This window comes from Halichoerus grypus, chromosome 8 (assembly GCF_964656455.1).
Source record: "Halichoerus grypus chromosome 8, mHalGry1.hap1.1, whole genome shotgun sequence".
Lineage (NCBI taxonomy): Eukaryota > Metazoa > Chordata > Mammalia > Carnivora > Phocidae > Halichoerus > Halichoerus grypus.
This window is the reverse complement of record NC_135719.1, coordinates 72911180-72934541: the sequence shown is the minus strand read 5'-3', so window position 1 is coordinate 72934541 and position 23362 is coordinate 72911180. Positions and strand designations below refer to the sequence as shown.

General features: G+C 34.5%; 1 protein-coding gene across 2 annotated transcripts in view; it reads left to right on the top strand.

Annotated features, from left to right (window-relative positions):
• SPRED1 (sprouty related EVH1 domain containing 1) overlaps window positions 1-23362 on the top strand; it is a 121657-nt gene that overhangs the window by 49360 nt on the left and 48935 nt on the right. For both annotated transcript variants that reach the window (XM_078053394.1, XM_036071066.2), the window contains exon 2: window positions 11599-11773. In XM_078053394.1, coding sequence (XP_077909520.1) covers window positions 11599-11773 — 175 coding nt within the window. The remainder of the gene's footprint in view (window positions 1-11598; window positions 11774-23362) is intronic.

Here is a 23362-nt window from a genome sequence, read left to right as displayed (position 1 = left end):
ATGCAAGCACCTTATGTCAGTCCTTCACAGAGCTCCAGATGCAGTTCTTTGAGACTGAAGTTGGCTCTGCTTTCTCCAGAACCAGGGACCAGGATCCCATGCTGAGAACACAGGTTGCCATGTTTAAGACCACCTCTGAGGGTGGGGTTAGGGAGTGGGGTTAGACCAAGGGCAAGTGCCACAAAGCTTTCCTACCATTCTCAAGTTGCCCTTAGATTTAACATTTGCTTGGTCGCTGTAAATCTTTGACTATTTTCTAGAGTTCTGACAAAGTTGATTCTAATTATTTGCTCTGCTTTTTAGTATTTCTGTTGAGGGATGGGTCCTTGAAGCTAACCTTCTCTGGTGTTTTCACTGTCAGCTTACTCTTTCTACTTTTTTAATAACTACTAGAAAATTAAAGGTTACATATATGGCTTGCATTATATTTCTATTAGACCACACTGCTGTAGGGTATTACATTTTCAGTGAAAATTGAATTCATTTATGTTGCATTTGGAAGGAATAATGTCTAAAATTCTCAGAGGTTCTGCAGTTACACAATTAGGATTAGCTATTTGCTATTATACTTCTTATTTTCAGACTAGTATGGCATTTTTAGAGAACCTCTGAACTTCCTTCTATAGGATAAAGTATTATTAACATTGTATAATTATGTACCTACATCATTGAAGACTCCTAAATTTTGACTAGATTCTCATTTGCTTAAGTGTTTAAATGATCTTGGGCTGTCTGCTTTTTTCCAAAAGCACTCTTGATAGGTATTTATAAGAATTGCTGAGCATTTTTCATGCTTCTTCATCTGATTTTCTTTTTTATTTCTGGATTCAATTATACAAGCATTTATTAAATACCTTATTTTATGGAGGTACTCCTAGGACTTTCAAATGTTGGGCATATCCAGGACTATCAGATATTCATGTTGGTGGTTTTTTAAATACTGTATGGAGAGATATTTCCTTTTTCTCGAGATTATTCTGCTGATTAATTTTGGTCCCTGCCACTGACTCCATATCTTTTTAGCATCCTCAGCTTGTTTGCCTAATCAGTGAAGAATTGGCATCCTAGATATGCAGGGTTGTCAGCTTACCCTCATTATTCCTCTGTTCCTTGCTATTAAATGCCAAGGCACTGTATACATTCTCAGCATGGGTAAAACTTCACTCTCAATACTTGCTTCCAGGTGCATTTGAAAAAGTAAATGCTCATCACCTCTACTAAATAAGGTTACATGTACAAAACCATATAGAAGGATTGGCAACATATTCAAAAGTTGGGGATACTAAATATAAAGGATTCTGCTGGATTTCTTAATGAAAACATTTATGTTGACAGTGAAAGAATTACTTCCTCATGAGTGCCATCTGAATCTCCCTGCGTCTGTTCCCTGACCAGAAAGAGGGGTAATCTCTCACCAAATGTTCTTGGTATTGACCTGATGCACTTAGATGAGAATTACTTCATCTTAGTCATAAGCCCACACATTTTTCATTAATATTTCTGGTAGCACAGATAAGATCAGGCAATAAAATTTTACTAAAGGCACCAAGAAACAAGAGAAGTAGATTACTATGCCTTCCTACTTGTAGAAAGGAACTTCTCATGTAATTACATAGTGGTACATACAAGGATATCATGTACCTTACCTAAATCAGTGTCCCCTTTTGTTTTAAAATAGGAATTATTAACCATACCTAACTATCAAGTATGAATTATTTTGAGTCTTCTACTCACACTTTACATGATGGAAGCATTTATAAGACATACCTAACCTAATGATAGGCATCAGGGAAGACTTTTTGGAAAGTAAGAAATATAACTAGATAATGTATTACAAGTTAGAGATGTTCATGTTCACCTTGGAGTCTGTAAGAATACCTTTCTGCTAAACCTATGTCTGCTTTCAAAGGGTAGAAATCATTCTTCTACCACCCAGGAATCCCTCTCAAGCCTTTCCTTCTCAAATCCTTGATCTTAGGTGCAAGACTTAGGAAGACTAAGGAATTCCCTCCCTTACCTTTCACCTTCTCTGTTTGTATCTCTTCATAATATGCCCATTATTTGAGGGGCACTTGGGTGGCTCAGTCGTTAAGTGTCTGCCTTTGGCTCAGGTCATGATCCTAAGGTCCTGGGATCGAGCCCCCACATCGGGCTCCCTGCTCAGCAGGAGGCCTGCTTCTCCCTCTCCCACTCCCCCTGCTTGTGTTCCCTCTCTCGCTGTGTCTCTCTGTGTCAAATAAATAAATAAAATCTTTTAAAAAGATGCCCATTATTTGTACATCCAACATGCGAATATCCAACTTCCTTCAGGCATGTCCTATTTCCTTAACGAGCCCCATATCTTTAGAAGAAATACATAAATATGATGTAATTTGTGGGGATGTTCTATGGAATGTGGAGAGGGCTGAGATGCTAGGCTATATTTAAACAAGTCTCTGTTATTAGGGAGAATTATACATTATAAAAAGGTGGGAACAGTGATACTGGTTCTTTCAGGTTCTTGGGAGGGATTCATTGTGCAGGGTGGGGCAGGTTTTGACATCAGGGAGGGCAACAAGGCTGTTAAAATCAATCTGCATTCCACTAAAAATTCATTGTTGTATAAATGACAAGTGTACAAAGACTTAGCTCTTGTTACAGAGACAAGTACCATTTTGAGATCATAGCCCTTTCAAGAAGTGCGTGCGTGCGTGCGTGAGCGTGTGTGTGTGTGTGTTTAAGAGTTTGGTAAATACGGGGCGCCTGGGTGGCTCAGTCGGTTAAGCGTCTGCTTCTGGCTCAGGTCATGATCCCAGGGTCCTGGGATCAAGCCCCACATTGGGCTCCCTGCTCCGCGGAAAGCCTGCTTCTTCCTCTCCCACTCCCCCTGCTTGTGTTCCCTCTCACACTGTGTTTCTCTCTGTCAAATAAATAAATAAAATCTTAAAAAAAAAAGAGTTTGGTAAATACATTTTTGCATAAAGGATAATACATACATATAATACAAAATTCAAAAAATGTAAAGGAGTATTTAATGAAAGGAAAATTACTCTTGTATCTCTTCTTCCCTTGCTAAAGAAACAGTTAATCAGTTCTGTTGTGTAAAGATTCTATTCATATGCAAGCATATGTGTATGTGTCTTTTCCCCACAAATGATAGCATACTAAACATACTTAATGTACCTTAAAAAAAATCCAAACCTAATAAAACTTAGAGATCAGCTCACTTGACACTATAAAGAGCTTCCTCATTTTTATCCTGGCTACATAGTATTGCATTCTTAAAAGTGGAGAACTTTTCCTGACAGTGGGATGGTGGTCAGAGAGAGATGTGACTGACGGGTGAGAGAGAAGCAATGTTCCTGGCTTTGAGAATGGAAGGAGGCTACAATCCAAGGAAGTGGGTGACTTTTAGGAATTGGAAAAGACAAAGAAACATATTCTCTTCTGTATTACCCTGAAAGGAATGCAGTGCTGCCAACACCTTAATTGTAGCCAGTGAAGCCTTTTGGACTCCTAGTACACAGAACTGTATAAATTGGTGTTGTTTTAAGCCACTGTTTTCAGTAATTTATTATGGCAACAATAGAAAACTAATAGATATATGCTGTATCTTTTTTTTTTTTCCTCAATTTGTCACTCCTTTTTTACTATATTGTGTGTGGTGTTTTTGCTATACAGGAATGTATTTTGTATAGTTGAATTTGTCCCTTTATTTTTTAATGGCCTCTGGATCTTAGGCCTTTCCTATTGTAAGATTATTTTAAAACTACTATATTTCATTCTAATGCTTTTATCTCATTATGAACTCTGGTATTAATATTGGTTCCCTGTCTTCTACGTTCTGGTCTCTTTTTGACAATGAATATTTTTATAGTTCAGCTCTTCTAACATACACCAAGAGTACTTCCAAAGATGAAATCCTGTCATCAGTGCTGGTAATTAGGGAATCAGGGGGAATTGACAATAGTGGGTCCAGAAGGTATAGGACATACAAAGTTGTTAGAGTTTTAAACTACTTTCATAGGTTGATGATACTGTCTAGCAGAACCTAGAACTGTTGACTCTAAAGGGATAGTTTGTGAGTACCTCTTTATTTATCCTTTTTAGATTTTAGTTTTATTTCTCCTTCTTCTGGAAGACTTCCCAGATGCCTATGACTCGGTTAGAAGTGCTTCCATCATGTAAGCAGTATGTGGAAGAGTTAGAGAACTGATATTTGATACTCAGCTGTGGCTAACAATTCTTACTGAAAGTAAAAAGCTATCTCCTGGGTTTATTATACAAAACCATCATAAATACAGAATGAGATAAATTTAGACAATTTCAGAATGCAGATATTATAACATTATAAAGTTGATTTCATATATGAAGGCATTATAATAGTAACATTTATTGGACACCAAACTGTGAGCCAGGTAAAATGCTAAGCACTTTACTTGCATTTCCTCATTCACTTTTCAAACACTGCAGTAGATAGTTATTATGCCCATTTACAGACAAGGAGAATGGGGGTACAGAGAGCAAAGTAATTTGCCCAAGTTTATAACTTTTAAATGATGCAACTGCCTTTGGAATCTAGGAAATCTGGCTTGCCGTTAAACACAATGCTATTAATTGCCATGTGATGCTTTGGTGGTTACCATGTGGAAAATAATATTTGTTCCAAATTTAAAGTTGCCAATACAAAACAAGTAATTCAGGACCTCTACCTTTATAATCAAACTCAGTTTTTTATATCCTTATCTGTAAAATGTTGAAATAACCTATCTCATTAGGGTTGATGTAGTCAAGTTCTGTTACTGCTCTTGGTCTTAGATTTTTAAAAACACAAATCAGAGTATTCTACTCCCTTGGTAGATTGTCACCCTGTGGTCTCTTTATTGTGATAAAATAGAGTACTAATCTTGACCATGTATGAAAGACCTGATACAGTAGGATCCAGTAAGTTAACTTAATGTTGTCCTTAAATGTGACGTACTTGTGTCATGCTCCCTCCATGGAATGTCCTTATTAGCTTTTCGTCCACCTGATATACTTCTGTTCAGAAACCACATCAAATGTGAATTTTAGTCATCTCCTGTACTCCCCACTTTGTGTTAACATATCCCACTATTTATATTTCCCACTAAATTATGAGCTTCTAGGAAGAGATCATAACTTTTAAATTTTGTCTCTATATGAAGCATATAAATAAATGCTCCCTGGATAAGTGAATAGATGAATGGGTGGTAATGTGGTTATCTTCTGAATATCATCTGTATGTTTTATAGTTGAGAAAATAAGTACTTACACTGTGAAATGCTATATCATTCTTATTTACTTCTATTAAATGCTTCCTTTTTCTCTTATACCCAGTCTCTGTAATAAATAATATTTAATACCTGGATGGTAATACTTTAAATATACTGTTGAGGACATGGAATGTTTTGTCACTATAAATACCTCCTTATGGAAAAATATAAATCCTTATTGTACTGAACAAATCTTAAGGGATTCTACGTTTTTTTGTTTGTTTCTTTTTAGTATTTTAGCAGTTTTGTTTGATACTGTTGTAGTTAGAAATGGAAAATAGTTATCTTTTCCTCCTGTATGTGGATTGCTTTCATATCCTCAGGAAGGTTTGCCCTCCTCATCTTTTGTATTAGTTTCCTGTTGCTACTATAACAAATTACTACAAACTTAGTGGCTTAAAATAACACAATTTTGTTATGTTGTAGTCTGAAGATTAGACATCCAACTAGATCTTACTGGGCTAAAATCAAGGCAGTGGTAGGACTGCATTCTTTGTGGAGGATCTAGGGAATCCGTTTCCTTGCCTTTTCCAACTTCTGGAGGCCTGCATTCATTGTCTCATGACCCCTTCTTGCATCTTCAAAGCCAAGCAGTATAGCATCTTCAAATCTCTGATTCTGACCTCCTCTTCTGCCTCCTTTTCCCACTTTAATTGATCTTCTGTTAGTTTTCTGGACCATAGTGGACCCTAGATACAAAAAGAAATTAATGAAGGTAGGTCTCAATTCATCAGCACTATGTATAGCAGACTTGGTTGCTGTGCCCAGGGGAAACAGTGAATCATGTATAGTTGAGAAACAAAGACCAAATTGGATTTAATTTCTGGTCAGTGGTCATGGGCTATAATTCAGTAGATACATGAATATTTGTTCTGCCAGACATGGTGACTTTAAGGACTTTTTTACTTTCAGGGAAAGTAGAGAATTCTGTGCTGAAATGATTTTAAAAAGATAAGGAAGTTTTATCTTTTAATAGAATGTAAAAGGTTTAAAATAGGTATGTATGAGATCTTATAGAAAGTCACCAGCACAAATCATAAAGGAAAAGAAATACATTTGACCATGGTAAAAGAAAAGCTTTGTTCTTTGAAAGACATTACAAAAATAAAAAAAAGCCACAGATCAGAAGATACTTAAAATTCACATAACTGGCAGAGGATTAGCATTGATAATATAAAGAATTTATGCAAATCAATAGAAGGACAACTCAGTTGAAAATTAGAGATAGTATAGAAAGAATGAAGAGAGCAAGAAGACAGTTAGGTAGATGTATATAATAGGCTTGGTAATAACAGAGCAAGAGTATGATACGAGGGAGAAAAGAAACAGAAAAAAAGGCCATTTTTTAGGCCAAGGACATTTTGCATATTAGACTATTGGGGCTTGTAGAATTTTCTATAACTGTACCCTGATTTGATAGGAAATGTTTTTGCCAATGTGCAAATTTGAAAATGCAACCGTAATAGGAATTTACCACAAAATACAATAACATACAGCTTTAGAGTTATTCTGGATTATGTGTAATACAGTACTGCTATTTCAAAAGAAACTACATGGATCAATATAAGAGAGGCAAAATTTATCTTCATGTTTGGTCTTCTTCTTTTACCTTTAACTTTACTGAAGTACCAGTTGAAAATTTTAGAAAATAAAGGTCATGGTGACTAAGAATTTTAGATAATTTAGAACACTTGCTTAACCCCATCAATAAGTCCTCCTGGCTCTTCCACCGAAATAGATCCAAATCAGTTCATTCCTCTTGTGTCCATTATTATCACCCAAGGCCAATCCAACATTACCTCTCATCTGGACTTCTGTATTAGTTTTCTAATTTGCTGACTATAGCTGAAAGGATATATTTGATATAATTGTTCAGATGAGATCAGAGATTAGCAGTTGAGATACAATTTAGATTTTGAATAAAATAAAGGAAACCCAGCTATGTTTTACAATAAGAGCCTCTTCATTTCATTAGAATAAAAGCTAGGCTGAAAAGTGGTTATTGTGTAGTCCACTACCACAGGGAAGAATAGAGCTTTAGTTTGAACTATTTCAGAAAATTATAGAAGTAGTTACTGTCAGATTTTTTAAGATAAATCACTGAGAACAAGTGCCTTTCAACTAAGTATTAAGTCAGATTTTTTAAGATACATCGCTGAGAACAAGTGCCTTTCAACTAAGTATTAAAGTAGCTCAAGAGGGAAATTGTTGCATTCTTAGCAATAAGAATAAATTGTCATCATAAATAGCTGTTGTCTCAGACTAATAGACTAATAGAGTACAAATATGATACACAGAGTAAGATCCAATTTTAACTTTATGATGGCAAGTATTATTTTTCTTTATTTTCCACATTTACTAGAATGGGCTTCTGTTGTTTACATGATCAGGGAAAAATGTTTATTATTATTTTAAATAGAATAATACAGTTTGGTTCCTTGCTTTAAAGTCACTTTTATCTAAGGAGGGGATTACAGGTACAAATTTTATTATGCTGCAAGGCAGATAGGACAGTTTGTAAGAGCTGCCATTAGTCTTCAGGTGAGGTTGCATGTTTTATACAAAAGAGTTACTACTTTTATTTGGGAAAAGAAAACAATTTGAAGGTAAAGAGATTATAAGAATTAAAAGCACAGGTGAAAAGATTAACCTTGGCAGGAAGGAAGGTCTGTCTTTAAAAACAAACAACAAAACCCCCTCCCACACATTATTATTTATTGAAAAATTTTATGGTACGTATTCTAGTCTTAGGTCTTAAAGTTGGAAGCTGAGTTGTTAAATTATAAACTAACAAAGGCTCTAGTAGGGGCAATACAGATTTATTTACATAAGCTCCTGGAATACTTTAAAGCTTGAAGGATCGACTTGAATAGATAAGGGAAACAATGACATATTTGGTATAGATGAAAGCATGAGATTTAAAAAAGTATATAAATTACTGGTCAGCTTTAAAACTTCTTTTATTGTGTTAAAGTGAACAGTGAATCAGGCAGCCTTATTACTCTTCTACTAAAGAGATCTTTGTTTTATCTGATTTTTTCTAGAAAGGGCAATACGTCTCTTCTAGGTGGCACTTTATAAAGTAGAAAACAAAGTAATTGGGTTAGCAAAGAGAATTATGTTAGGGATACTTTTTTGAAAAAATGCATTCATACATTGTTAAGAAGAACATTTAAAAATTTTTACAGTGTCTTGAGTAAAGCCAAGACATAGTTAAAATGTAAGTTCTATACTTAAATCACTTTTAATTTATAAATATTAATTATAAAATAATTTTGAAGAAACAGAAATGAAGTGAAAATACCTAACTTCACCATCCTAAAATAACTACTTAGGATTTTTATATATTTTCTAATATTCTTACTTATGGACATTTTTATATTTTTTAAATATAAAATATGCTGAGAAGCATTATACAGTTGTAAATGAGAATTAGTAAAATTCAAAGATGAAAAAATAAGAGTCTATGCCCTAAAGAGGTTAACTACTCTCATACTCTAAAGTCAAAATATACCCTGAGCTTCTGAATGGGTTATTTTACTCCTTGGGTTTTTAAGTCTTGTAGAACCTAGGATAAAATTCTTAAACTTCCCAGTTTACTTACAGAATTAGGTAAGAAGGAAGAGTCAGGATCTTACAGTAAAATAAATACTTAAATGCTTGTTGGGAACTTGAAGTTTGGTTTTAACCCAAGTTCTACCTTTGTGACTTCACTGAACTTCAAACATATTGACCTTTAAATGAATGAGTTCAGTTCACAGACAGTTAATCCTGAACCTAATACGTCTAAGTTATGTGCTGTGCTTCTGGGGTATCCTTAGGTTAAATTCTTGACAAACCAAATGACCTTTGTCTAGTATTGATTCTATCCCTCCAAGCTGGTTCTCAGTGTAACAAGCTTCCCTGGCTTCTTGGTATACATGTCACGTTTATTTATAGTAGAGGTTCCAGCCCATCCTAAGAGGAGGACTCCAATTTGATACTTCCATCAGACCAGCTTTTATGGTATGCACTCATAGAATACTGACCAGTTCTCTGAGTTGAAGATTGATAAGAACGGGGCCCAGACAAGAATCAGAGCCTCTGAATAATAAAAAGCTTAGAACAGTAACCTGTAAAGCTGAAGACTTGTAGCACTTCCCTTAAAGAATTAGTTTGATAGTTTGACTCCAATAATAGAGAATTATGGTTGACTTTGTAAATTTTATCTCTTCCCAGGTCCTTCTTGGCTTTGAATTATCAGGATGACTACTACAATTTTAATTCTTTGTTTTAGTAATAATAATTAATACTTACATATTGTTTATTATGTGTCAGGCATTGTTTACATTTATGAACGGTGCATACAGTAACTATCTCAAGGACACACAACTAATAAGTTGCTGAGTCAGGATCCAACTTGTGAAAATATGACTTTAGACTCCTCACTCGACCACAACACAATGACACTTGAAAAGTATACTAAGCTTTCTGACAAAAGACTTGGGTCAAGAATATATAAAGAACTTATAAAAAATCAATAATATAAGCATAATAAAAAATGACCAAAGACTTAAAAAGAGGATGGCATATAAATGGCCCATGGGCATATGAAAAGTTGTTCAACACCATGAGTCATCAGGGAAATTGATATCAAAACCATAATGGGTTGCCACTGTAAACTCGCTATAATGAGTAAAATTTAAGACTGGAAACACCAAATATTAGTAGGGATATGGAGCAACTGAAATTATCATGCATTATTGATGGGAATGTATAATGATAAAACCACTTTGGAAAACAGTTTGTTAAATTTCTTTTATAGCTAAACATACTATCTGTATGTAACCCATCAGTTCCATTCCTCCATATTAAGAGAAGTGAAAGCAGTATGTCTACAAAAAGACTTGTACAAGAATATTTATATAACAGCTTTATTCAGAATAGTCAGCAACTAGGAACAATCCAAATGCCCATCAATACAAGAAACAAGTGAATTGTGATGTATTTATTCAGTGAAGGACTACTTAGCAGTAAAAAAGAGTGAACTAATACAACAATATAATGAGTCAAATAAGTCAGACAAAAAGGGTACAAATGGTGGTTCTGTTTGATTCCATGGGTACTGAAGGCCCATAACAGTAAAAGCTAATTATTTGTTTAGAAACAGAACAGTGGTTACCTATTTGATGGATAGGAGGCTTAAGGGAATTTTCTGGAGTCATGAAAATGTTCCATATCTTGATTATCATGTTGGTTGTGCAGATGTGTACATTTGTCAGAATTTGTTGAATTTTATATTTAAGATCAATATGTTATTGTATGTAAAGTATAAATATGTAGAGCAAAAAAAAAAAAAAAAACAACTAGGGGGAGATTTTAGACAAGCACTAGGACAATAGAAATGACAACTGGCAACCTAACACTTGGAACATGCAAAGACACTAAGTAGCACAGAACTGTTACATAGAACCTCAGTTGATATTCATAGTAACCAAGACAAGTTTAAGTTATATTTAATACAATTTTCTAAGAAGTTATCAAGGTATACTACTTTTAGAAAGGATTTCATTAATAATTATTATATTAAAAGTTTGGAACTAAAATGCTTAGATGTCAGTAATCTAAAATATTACTTTATGTGACACATTTCTTAGATTTTACGTAAAGAACAGTTGTGGTTAATATTGGGACATGATTCTGGCTAGAACTAGAATGTGGTCTCTTTAGAGACTGCTAAAAAGAGAGCATGAAAAGTTTCTGTAGATGAATTTGCTTGATAAGTTCTTGAAATAGAACATTTGTCTTTATATGATCTGTGTGATTTAGATTCCCAGTTGTTAGAAGAAATAAAAAATGTGGCTTCTGTACTGTGTTTGTTTCAGCACTTTATAATCTAGAAATGTTAGAAACTTAGAGATGTCATAATTAAATGTGCTAAAATATAGCAGTAATTTGTCCTGATTATATTGCAACAGGTGGACATAAATAGACAAGTTTGATGGTGGCCTGTATAATTTGACAATATTTGTCTCTGGGGTCCCTTATAACTTGTTCCATGGCAATCAGATGTGCTTCAACTACTCAAATGATGAATTGAAAAACAAGATCTGCAGTCTTTTGTTGTAAGGTTAGTCTTCAAAATGAAGGTTAACCTTTTAAGTTAGTTAGTTTGTGGTTTTTTACCTCTTTCAAGTAGGTTACTTTGTGGACTGTCATGGAAGTAGGAAACATTTTAGTTACCACACATTAACTAATGTGGTCTTTGATTTCTCAAATAAGACTGACAGCTTGGCTGTTTCTTGTTTATAGAAAACCTAATTTCTAATCTTTACATCTGTTTTAGTAATAGTTATGCACGAGTGCGAGCTGTGGTGATGACCCGGGATGACTCAAGTGGTGGATGGTTACCACTTGGAGGGAGTGGACTAAGCTGCGTCACGGTCTTCAAAGTCCCTCACCAGGAAGAGAATGGCTGTGCTGACTTTTTTATCCGTGGAGAGCGACTCAGGGACAAAATGGTAATGAATAATATACCTACTGCTATAATTTTAAGATTCTATAGAGTGAATTATCTACTTAAAGTTTGATTAGAATGATTTTTGCCCAGGATCAATGATTATGTTTCTAAGCTCTTTTAATCTTAAAGACAGTGAAATATGCCTGTTCTTTGCAACTGAGACTCATGAATGTATATGTGTTAGAAAGGAGCTACATTTTTTATTAGATATAATTCACGTATAGTCCCCCCAGTTATTAAACCAGGTACAATCTGCCTTTCCTTCTTTCTCACTCTCCCCTAGTGGAGAGTGGTTGACAAAAGTCCACCGGGAATATCCAGGCCTGCCACATGTTTTTGTATGACCCATGAGTTAAGAATGGTTTTTACGGGGCCCCGGGTGGCTCAGTCAGTTAAGTGTCTGCCTTCAGTTCAGGTCATGGTCCCAGGGTCTGGGATGGAGTCCCACATCAGGCTCCTTGCTCCTTCTCCCTCTGCCTGCCATTCCCCCTCCTTGTGCTCGCTCTCTCTCTCTCTCTGACAAATAAATAAAATCTTAAAAAAAACAAAAAACTTCTTCAAGTTTTAAAAAAAAGAATGGTGGGGTGCCTGGGTGGCTCAGTCGTTAAGCATCTGCCTTTGGCTCAGGTCATGATCCCGGGGTCCTGGGATCGAGCCCCACATCGGGCTCCCTGCTCCGCGGGAAGCCTTCTCCCTCTCCCACTCCTGCTTGTGTTCTCTCCCTGCTGTGTCTCTCTCTGTCAAATAAATAAATAAAATCTTTAAAAAAAAATGGTTTTCACACTTTTTAGTGATTGAAAAAAAATTGAAGAAGAGTAAATTTTGTGACACATGAAAATTACATAAAATTCAAATTTCAGTGTCCATAAATAAAGTTTTTTGCAACATAGCCTTTCTTTTACATTTTGTCTTTGGCTGCTTTCATACTACAATGACAAGTTGAGTAGTTTCAGTAGAGACCATAAGTATCTGGAACCTTACAGAAAATTTTACTGGCTCCTACTCTGGAGTCTGTTTTCTCAGGTTCTTTCTCTTCATTCTCTATTAATCTAGTTATTCTAGGCTCATAAGACTACCTGGTTGCCAGACTAGGCTTTAACACTACTGTCTTCTACCCAGATGAGTGTTTTCTTCTATGTATTTTAAAATTTGAATCTAAACTTTGGTAATGTTAGATATTTACTCCCTTTTAATTAGTGTGGAAAGCTCTTTTTTATTTGTGAGCCAAAAACCAACTGCAATCAGGATACCTGAAAAGCTGAGTAATGTTAATGTCATTTCTGCATCAAGCAAAAGGAAAGCATACACTTAGAAGCAGAATTAGAATAAAATGCCAAAAATTTCCAAGACTCTTAAAAATAACTAGAATTCCCTTTAAATATGTAATTGTGGACTAGTTTGTAAGCCCATTTAGTTAGCATCCATAATGTTATTTCTATTGAAAATGTGTTTTAAGTTCCAAATAATTCTTTCAATACATGAACATTTTGAATAAGTCTACTTTTAATTCTGGTTTGGTTCCTGGATATTTTTTATTACTGAATTATTTTAGTAATTTAGAAAGTTGCCCAACTTGTCTGTCCCCCAGTTTCTGCCTCAGTTAAATGGAGAGTTACCCTAAATCCTCTTGAAAGCTTTCCAACTCTGTTTTTTGAGTTTATGATTCATTCCTGATAATGTATCTCAATTAACCAGAATGTGGTTTTAGGATTGTAGGAAATCCCAGTTGAAGTCATAAGTGTATATAATAAATTTAACATGTCATCTCTAAAAGTTTGAATATTTAAGGGTGGTTTTGAGTTTGCATAAGATGGTAGATGGCATATACTAACACTTATTTAAATAAGCCTTGTAAACTTCTAAGAAAGAGCCTATGGTGACCTGTCCTGGAGTTTATGCTTCTTGTCTGAGCTAATAATAATGGGAATGTTGTTGGAGGAGAGGTTGTAGATTTTAGGAACTGAGTGAAATAGTGAAGATTTAAGGCATGTTTTAGCTTCATAAAAATAGGAGAAGACAAGTCAAAGATGGAGAAAGAGTTGGAGAAAAAACCTTGCTAGAAAAAGCATAAAAACAAGGAAAAGATGACCTAGATGTGAAGTAGAGAAAAGGAATAATCAGAGTGAAACAGATTATTAGTTACATTAATGAAGGTGGACAGTTTACTTTAGGATAATTAAATATGGGACCAAGTCTGCATTAACTAGGAGTGAAACTGGTCAGAGAAACCTCAGATTGATGGATTAGGTGGTTACTCAGAGTGTGGCTTTGACATAAAGTTAGTGAGAATAAAACGGATTCATAAAGAACACACAAAAACTTACTTCATTATGTCAGGAGTTAATTTGAGCCCATAACCTAATCCTAGGGTAGAGAATCATAATAGACCAACAAGAAAATAGGTTTTTCTGATAGAAGCGCTGACCCAGGAATCAGAACATCTGTTGTTTCACCTGACCATTTTGCCTAGAAGAAACTTGTTATTTGTGAAACATGGATGATAAGTATATCTCTGCGTAGACATAAAAGAAAAATTACTTTCAGTTGGAGGGTTGCCATTTTTCTTGTAGGGATTAGCCTATCGTAAAGAGTTTTAGGTGATGGGGACTTGTGTGATCAAAGGCAGAGGCAGTAATGCATGGATATAAATTGAAAACAGCAAAATCTTATGGAATCTCTAGACAAATGGGACAGGGATATTGAAATAAGCACATTATTTGGCCCCCTTTCTTGGGTATGCACATCTGATCAAGATAATTCTGAAGCAATAACAGAATTGAAGTATATATCTTTTTCATTATCACTGTATTTTGGGATCATTAATGTCCTTATCTATAGATATTTTTATTTTATTTTTTTTAAAGATTTTATTTATTTATTTGACAGAGAGAGACACAGCGAGAGAGGGAACACAAGCAGGGGGAATGGGAGAGGGAGAAGCAGGCTTCCTGCCGAGCAGGGAGCCCGATGCGGGGCTTGATCCCAGGACTCTGGGATCATGACCTGAGCCAAAGGCAGACGTTTAACGACTGAGCCACCCAGGCGCCCCTTGATTGGTTTTATTTTAATCCATTTTTCTGGATTCTAGTTTCATGATTTATCTAAAAAAGAAGTAGTACCTTATGACTGTCAAGTCTATAATTTCACAAAGTTCTTCCCAAGTTGATGGTTTTCTTTAAAATCCTTGGTGAGTAAACTGGAATTAACTGTTATCCCCATGCAATAGTTAATCATGTAAAAGATATTTGGTAAAAACTGTTCTGTACCCATTTTTTATGTGAGTCACATTGTAGAATCATCTACCTTAGATGAATTATAGAAACGAAGTGAGATCCCTTCCTTTCATACCCTCTAAGAAAACTTGTGCCCTTTAAGAAAGGATTGATAATTAGTAATCTGAGAACACTTGTGTAGCTAATAAAGAAATACTAGATAATACTTTAAAGAGTGTGTATAAGTCAGAATACTGGTTAACAGTAGTGAAGAAGAAAGATGGCTTTTCTCAAAGGTAAAAGAAGCACTTTGGTATAAGACTTTTTCCAGTCTTTGATTTACAGTTACTTGTACTAAAAATGTCTTGTTACACTTCCCAAAGGGTTATAGTTCACTTTTTTTTTTTTTTTTTTTTTTTACAAGAGAGGGAGCACAGATAAAGAGCAGGTTGACTGGGATTTTTTCAGGAAGGCAGGCTTTTGTGCAATGAGGTCATTCATTCCTTCATTCAGAGGATCAGAAATTATTTCCTATAATGCTTACCTGTAACTTGCCTGTTTTTGTGATGCTTACACAGGTGGAATTTATTTCTCAGGCTACACTTTCCTACTCTAAATTAGAGCTCCTGAATAGGTCAAAGTTCAGGCTGCTTGCCTCTTCACCACTAGCAGTTCCTCCTCTTTCCAGGTTGCCTTACAATCGTTATTTTTCTAAGCATGCCTGAGGAAAAAGTTGGAAAGTTCTGCTCTACATTGACTTTCATACTTTATTGATGATTGAGAAGGAATTCAAAAGAAATACCAGGTTTTGGTGTTGTAGCCCAAGATAATGAAATATACTACCTTTCATTAGGTAATAATGACACTTGGGGATGGGTGGAATAGTTTTGACAAGGATGGATTCTCAGAACTGCTTTTTTTTTTTTTTAATTTATATGAATTATAGCCTCCATTTCCTTCTAAATCTTTACAGCCTTGATTTCTCCAGTAAAAGCTAGTGTTATCTTGGATCACATTTTTAAAAATGCTAACTAAAATTTAACTGTTAATTTGAGTAGATAATCTTCACTGTAGAGCTTCACATTTCCCATGATAGGAACTTTCTGTTTTGAATTCAGTTTTCACTAGATAAAGTGACCCTTCTCTGTTAATATGACACTCTTACTTTATAGGCATTTTATCGGAGTATTTACCATATGTATAGATTGTATTATTTGACCATTTTAGCTAAATTGCATGTGATACATAAATTTGAACACTGAATTATAATATACCTTTAGTGTCTTTATGAGTACTGAATAAACTATTAGTAATATTTAAAATTTTGCTAAAATATTACTAAAAACAGTTTTTAATTATGGGATTCTAAAATAACTATTTAAAATAATTTTATGTAGTAGACAATAAAAATACTACAAATTTACTAATTTAAAGGTATTATGCTTTTAAAAGCTTATTATATACTAAGATAACAAGAAATAGGGTAGGCTGTATAGAAAGATAAAGTAGGACTCTTACAACATCTGGATTACTTAAAACATTCTGTGGAAATAAGAAAAAGGCACTGTGCTATGTCAAAGCAAAGTTGTAGGTATCATTATAAGCTTAGAGTGACAAAGTAATATTAAAATGAAGAAAGGAAAAATAAGAAACATTTCAAGTTTTAAGAATTTGCCAGAGATTTAAGGAATTGTTTTTTTGATTAATAAGTAATTAGGTTGTGGATAAAAATGGTTATAAAAGTTAAAATGCTGGGACGCCTGGGTGGCTCAGATGGTTAAGCATCTGCCTTCGGCTCAGGTCATGATCCCAGGGTCCTGGGATCGAGCCCTACATCGGGCTCTGTGCTCAGCAGGGAGCCTGCTTCTCTCTCTCCCTCTGCCTGCCTTTCTGCCTACTTGTGATCTCTCTCTCTCTCTCTGTCAAATAAATAATAAAATAAATTAAAAAAAAAAAGTTAAAATGCCTATATGATAATAGTTCTGTTGTTTAAAAAGACACATTTTTAAAATGGGGTTTCTTTCCAGATAGTAGAGCTTAAAACAAAATTAGAGTGTTTGTTTTCTAGGAAGAAAATAAAGTAGTTAAAATATAGCAGTGGCTTTTTTAAAAAATGAAACTTACCCACTCTCCACCATTAGAAACCTTAGAAGATCAGGGATCATCTTTCTGCCTTGGATTAAACTTTATAAAAGTACAGAACAACAATTTTCTGCTTAGCCTTTCCCACTGTGCCTCTGTGAATTATTCCATTGTGAAACATCAGTCCTTCTACAGAACTTTTCCTCCACTGAAAATCAATTGCATTAACTAACTTTCTGCTTAGGATTCAGCAGCTCTATCTCTTGAAAGATACTGGTTCTAGTCACCATAATACTGCAAAGTTAGGGGGAAAAATGGGAGTGGGAGTAGAGATAGTTCAGCATTTTTATTGTTCCTTACTCCTCTTACAGGATATTACTCTATCACCCATGTATATACATCCCTCTGTTGACACTCTGTACCATTTAGATCCCATCCTCTAGCTTTCATTTTCATCTGTTGACCGTAGCAGTTCCTTCCCATGGCCAGCTTTTCCACATCTGAGCCTCATCATCATTTTTGGCTGCTTTTCTTTGCATAGTCTTGACCTTCTGGTCTTCATTTCAGCAACCTACTTTCCTGGATCTGGTTGTTACTCAAAACTGTTCTATTTGAGGAATTTTACAATTTCCTGTCATTTCTATTTTATTCCCCTTTCCTTGCTCTTAGAGTGTCGTGCTTACTCTACCACTTTGTACTCCAGTTTTCTCCCAATTTCACTAGACTTTCTGGCTTCATTATCTTCTATTATTTTCTTTTTTAATCCAATCTAAATTTTTCTTGTCAGTCATTCAAACCACTCTCATTCATATTTCAGTCTCCAGTATGTGATGAGTTTTTGGCTTACCTTGCACTAAAGGAACTTCATTGAATCCTACATTATCAAAAGGGAATACTCTCTTTTTAAAGGTGAGTCTTTCATGTAACAAGTATTTATTGAGTAGCTACTGTGTGCTAGACATTGTTCTATGCACTGGGGATATTTAAATAAACAAGTCCCAGTTTTTAAGACAACATTCTGGTGAGGGACAAAGAAATATTATAATAAATAAACAAAATAATATGCTAGACAGTTCTAAGTGCTAAGGGGAAAAAACAAATCAGGGAAAAAGAGGTAGGGAGTTTTTTGTAGGGAGGTTTGTTAAAACTTTAGGAAGGTTTTACTGAGAAAAAGTAGGTAACAGTTGAGTAAGATTTCTATTTGGATAAGGCCTTATATTTTAGTTTATATGTTTGGATTTTCAGATCTTGAGTATCCTTAAAGTAGAATTAATCTGTAATTTTGGCTAATATTTTATGCTACACTATGTAAGATCTTGAACTTTTTGTGGACTTGGTGAATGGATTCAAATAGTGCAACAATAATAGTTGTAGACCTAGGAATTAGTGATTCTTCCATTTATTCAAACAAATGTTCTTTGTTTTTGATTCTGTTTGATTCTTTTCATCTGTACATTTCTCCTGTCTTGCCTGTGTTACTGCAGACAAGGCTCCTAATATTTTTCATGGCCCAGTTTTACCTAACTTTCTCTAGCTTCTGTATTGCTTATTATATTGAATTTTCTACAACCTGGGTCTGATATTTAGTAGTTTCCAAAAATTTCCTTGAGACAATTCTGTTTCCTTATCTCAACACAAAAAACTTATAAGCTGGTCACTACTCTTTTTTTTTTGTCTTGAATTTATCTGCCTGTTTCCCAAAGCAGTCCTTTCCACGATGTTGCCTTACTGAATTATTCATTCGTGATTCACCAAAAGCATGCATTGAATTTATGGAAATGCCTTCCTCTCGTTTACATTAACTAAATAACTGTAAAGATAGCATGTTAAAAGTTTTTGTGGAATAGAGAATGTAGGCAGACAGCTTGCTACTCCTGAGGAAATGATAATGGGAAGGAACAGTTGCCTTTTTATTGTCGCAGGTAAGTCACAGATGGAAAAATAGGAAAACTGAGTTAGAGAAAGAACCTTGGGCAAACCAGTTTTCCTGGGAAGGACTGGAATGGAAGAAATGATAATAACATTCATCTAGTCCAAAATTACCAATTCATTATTATCTTTAGAAAAGATAATAAATTGTACAATTAATGGCTTTTCTGGATAGCCATGAATTTTGTGACTTTTCTCCCAGCAGTTGTTTTACACCAGTTAATTCTTTAATATTGCCAGTATTCCTTGAAGAGAAAAAAAACCTGCCTGTTACCATTTCTATTCACTTTCTTCTAGAGCCATGCAATAGCTGTTTCTTGAAAATTAAGATCTGGAATATGTCCCACATTACCTTTCTGGTTGCTTTTATTTTGTCTTTTCAGAAAACTTCAGCTTAACACTTCCTTCAGCACTCTCTTTACTGATTATATTATACTTCCTCTTTAATATTCAATTATTAATTTTAAAGTAATATTTCATTGTTTAATGATTGATTTATACTGGCTGATTTGCTCTGTCAGGCTCATCAGGATTATCTTGGCTTCATGTTTCTGTTTTATACCTCATTGTGATATATTGCACATCGCTTCCATTACATTCCGACTGCCATTAAACTGTTAATGATAGCTAATAACCTCCCTGATAGCTAAATTAAAGCCCAAATTCTTTGACCCCAAATTATTGACTTTATTAACTTTATAAATATTTCCTCACTACTTTTGCTTTATGAATCTAAATAGAATAGTAGCATGCCTTTAATAGATTAGTTGATTGATATTATTCCTTTAATTAATCAGCAGGTATTTGAGTGCCTTCTATGTGCTAGACTTTTGAAGTTTATGATATAATACAGTATGATGGTTTGATTTAGACTTCTTATATTAGTCTGCTTGGGCAGCCATAACAAAATGCCACAGATTGGCTGCTTTAAACAGTGGAAATTTATTGTAAAGTCCAAGATCTAGGTGCCAACTGGTTCATTTTCTGATGAGAGCTTTTCTTCCTAGATTTCAGAAGGATGCAATTCAATCCATTACAGTTCCTACTCAGTTCCACTGGTTTGTCTGTTGATTGCTAAGTGAATATTTCACTTTTTAACTACTTTTAGTTTTATGTAGTTTAATAACTGCTAATAACTAGTTTTCCACTCATTAGTCGTCCTTACCCTTTTTTATTGGTATATCTTTGCTCACTCAGAACACTAAACAATTTGTCTTTTTTTTTTTGGTCATTTCTGGTATCCTTTAAGCTCTTTCATGCAACTTATCTTCCTTTTGTATAGCATTAGCTAGAACTTGAAAATAATGTTAAATGTTGATGCTAATGTCGGCTTCTTGTGAATTTAATGGAATTTCTAGTGTTGCAGACACAAGTATGATTTAGCTGTTGCTTTGAGATGTCCTTTATTATAAGAAAGTGTCCTTAATGTCTCAGGTTTCCCTACCAGAAGTTGATACTCATTTTTTTTGAAATCTAGTTTTGCAGATGTTCCATAGACTTTTTAATTGATATTTTTATTGTGACAATTATAGATTACTAATTGTTGTTGTAAGGAATAATATGAACAGATCCTGTTACTTTTTACCCAGTTTTCCCATTAGTAACATTTTGTAAAACTATAGTATAATCACAATTAGAATATTTATTCACATTGATACAAACCATCATATTCAGGTTTTCCTACTTTTACTTGTACTTATTTCAGTGTGTATTTAGAACTATACAGTTTTACCATCCACAGAAAAGAATCAAAACCATTCAGTAACCACAAGAATCCTCCCTCCTGTTACTCTTTTATAACCACATCCACCTCCTCCTTGGCCTGGCAACCACTCATCTGTTCTCCATTTCTGTAATTTTGTAATTTTAAAAATGTTATATATTTAGAATCATAAGTAAGCAACCTTCCAGGATTGGCTTTTTTCATTCACTGCTGTTCCCTGAGGGTTCATTCAGGTTGTTGAGTGTATCAATAGTTTGTTCCTTTTTATTACTGGCTAGTATTCTGTGATGTCTTTGTACCAAATTTGTTTAACCATCGACTCACTGAAGGACATGTAGGCTGTTTGCAATTTTGCGCTATTGAAAATAAAACTGCTCTGAACATTCATATACAAGTTTTTTTTTTTATGAATCTAAGTTTTATTTCTCTGGAATAAATAGTCAAGAGTGCAATTGTTGAATGTATGATAGTTTCGTAAGAAACTGCCAGACTTTTTCCCAGAGTGGCTGTGCCATATTACATTTCCATTAACGGTGTATGAACACTCCAGTTTCTAGGCATTCTTGCCAGCATTTTGTGTAGTTACTATTTTTTATTATAGTCATTCTGATAGGTGTGTAGTGAGAGAACTCATTGTGGTTTTAATTTACATTTCCCTAATGGCTAATGATGTTGAATATCTTTTTATGTGCTTATTTGTACCTATTCAGTGAAAAATCTGTTCAGGTCCTTTACCTCTTTTTCTCATTGAATTGTTTTGTTTTTTTTGATGTTGAGTTCTGAGAGTTCTTTATATATTCTAGATACTTGTCCTTTGTTGGGATATGTGCTTTGCAGATATTTTCTCCCAGTCCTTAGTTTTCTTTTTATCTTCTTTTTTTTTTTTTTTTAAGATTTTATTTATTTATTTGACAGACAGGGAGAGACAGCTAGAGAGGGAACACAAGCGGGGGAGTGGGAGAGGGAGAAGCAGGCCCCTGGCTGAGCAGGGAGCCCGATGCGGGGCTTGATCCCAGGACCCTGGGATCATGACCTGAGCCGAAGGCAGATGCTTAACGACTGAGCCACCCAGGCGCCCCTTCTTTTATCTTCTTGATGGAGTCTTGCAGAGCCAAAGTTTTAAATTTTTATGATTTTCAATTTATCAATTTTTTCCTTTCATTGATCATGATTTTGGTGTCAAGTCCAAGAACTCTCTTGTCTTTCCTAAGTCTCAAAGACTTATCTGATTTTTTTCCCTAAAAGTTTTATAGTTTTACATTTACATTTTATATTTAAGTCTTTGGTCAAACTTGAGTTAATTTTTATATATTGTATAATACTGAGGTCTAGGGGTTTTTTTTGTTTCTTTGCCTATGAATGTCCAGTTTTTCCAGCACCATTCTAAAAGTATCACACATTATGTTACTATAGCTATTTTGGAAGCCCTCCCTGTCCTTGTATATAGGGTAGTGATTTCTCCCATTTTACTCTTCTTTCTTAAGATTATTTTCACTATTCTAGGGTCTGTGTCTTTCCATATAAATTTTAGAATAATCTTAACCTATGTCTACAAAAATCCTTACTTGGATTTTGATAGGAGTTGTATTAAACTTATGGGTCAGTTTGGGGAGAATTGACATCTTTACTATATGTTGAATATTCTAATTCATGAATGTGGTTTGTCTCTAGTAAGGTCTTTGAATTCTTCCATTAGCATTTTGTGATTTTTAGCATGTAAATCCTATATTTGTTTTGTTAAGTGTATCATTTTTCTTAGGGCATTTGTAAACAGTATTGTGTTTATAATTTTGATTAGTACATGCTCATTGTATAGAGATGTGATTGATTTTTGTATCCTGTTACCTTGCTGAACTATGAGGTTTTTGGATTCCCTGGATTTTTTCAGTGTAGACAATCATGTCATATACAAGTACAAACAATTGTATTCCTTCCTTTTCAATCTGAATGCCTTTATTTCTTTTTTTCCATTATTACAGTGACAAGAACTTCCAGTGCTTTGTTCAAGAAGAATGGCATTAGTGTACATCCTTGCCTTGTTCAGATCTTAGTGGAAACACATTCAGTCTTCTACCCTTGAGTAAGATGTTAGCTGCAGGGTTTTTTATAGTGCTCTTTAATGAATTGAGATAATTCTCTATTCCTGATTTGCGGATATATTTTATCATAAATGGGTGTTCAAATTTGTCAAATGCTTTTTGCAGGCAATTGGTATGATCACATCTTTAGCTTGTTGATATGATAGATTACATTGATTAAGTTTTGAATGTTGACCCAGCCTTGTGGCCTAGAGTAAATCCTACTTGGTCATGATGTATAATCTTTTTATATATCATTGGGTTTGATTTGCTACTATTTTTTTTTAAGTTTATTTACTTTTTTTAGTAATCTCTGCACCCAATGTGGGGCTTGAACTCGTGACCCTGAGATCAGGAGTTGCATTCTCTTCCAAATGGACCAGCCACATGCCCTGATTTGCTTCTGTTTTGTTAAGGAATTTTGTATTTAAGTTATGAGAGGTATTGGTCTGTAGTTTTCTTTTTTGGTATTAGTCTTTGTCTGGTGTTGGTATCAAGGTAATACTGGCCTCATAAAATGAATTGGGGAGTGTTCCTTCTTTTTCTGTTTTCTGGGAGAGTGTGTA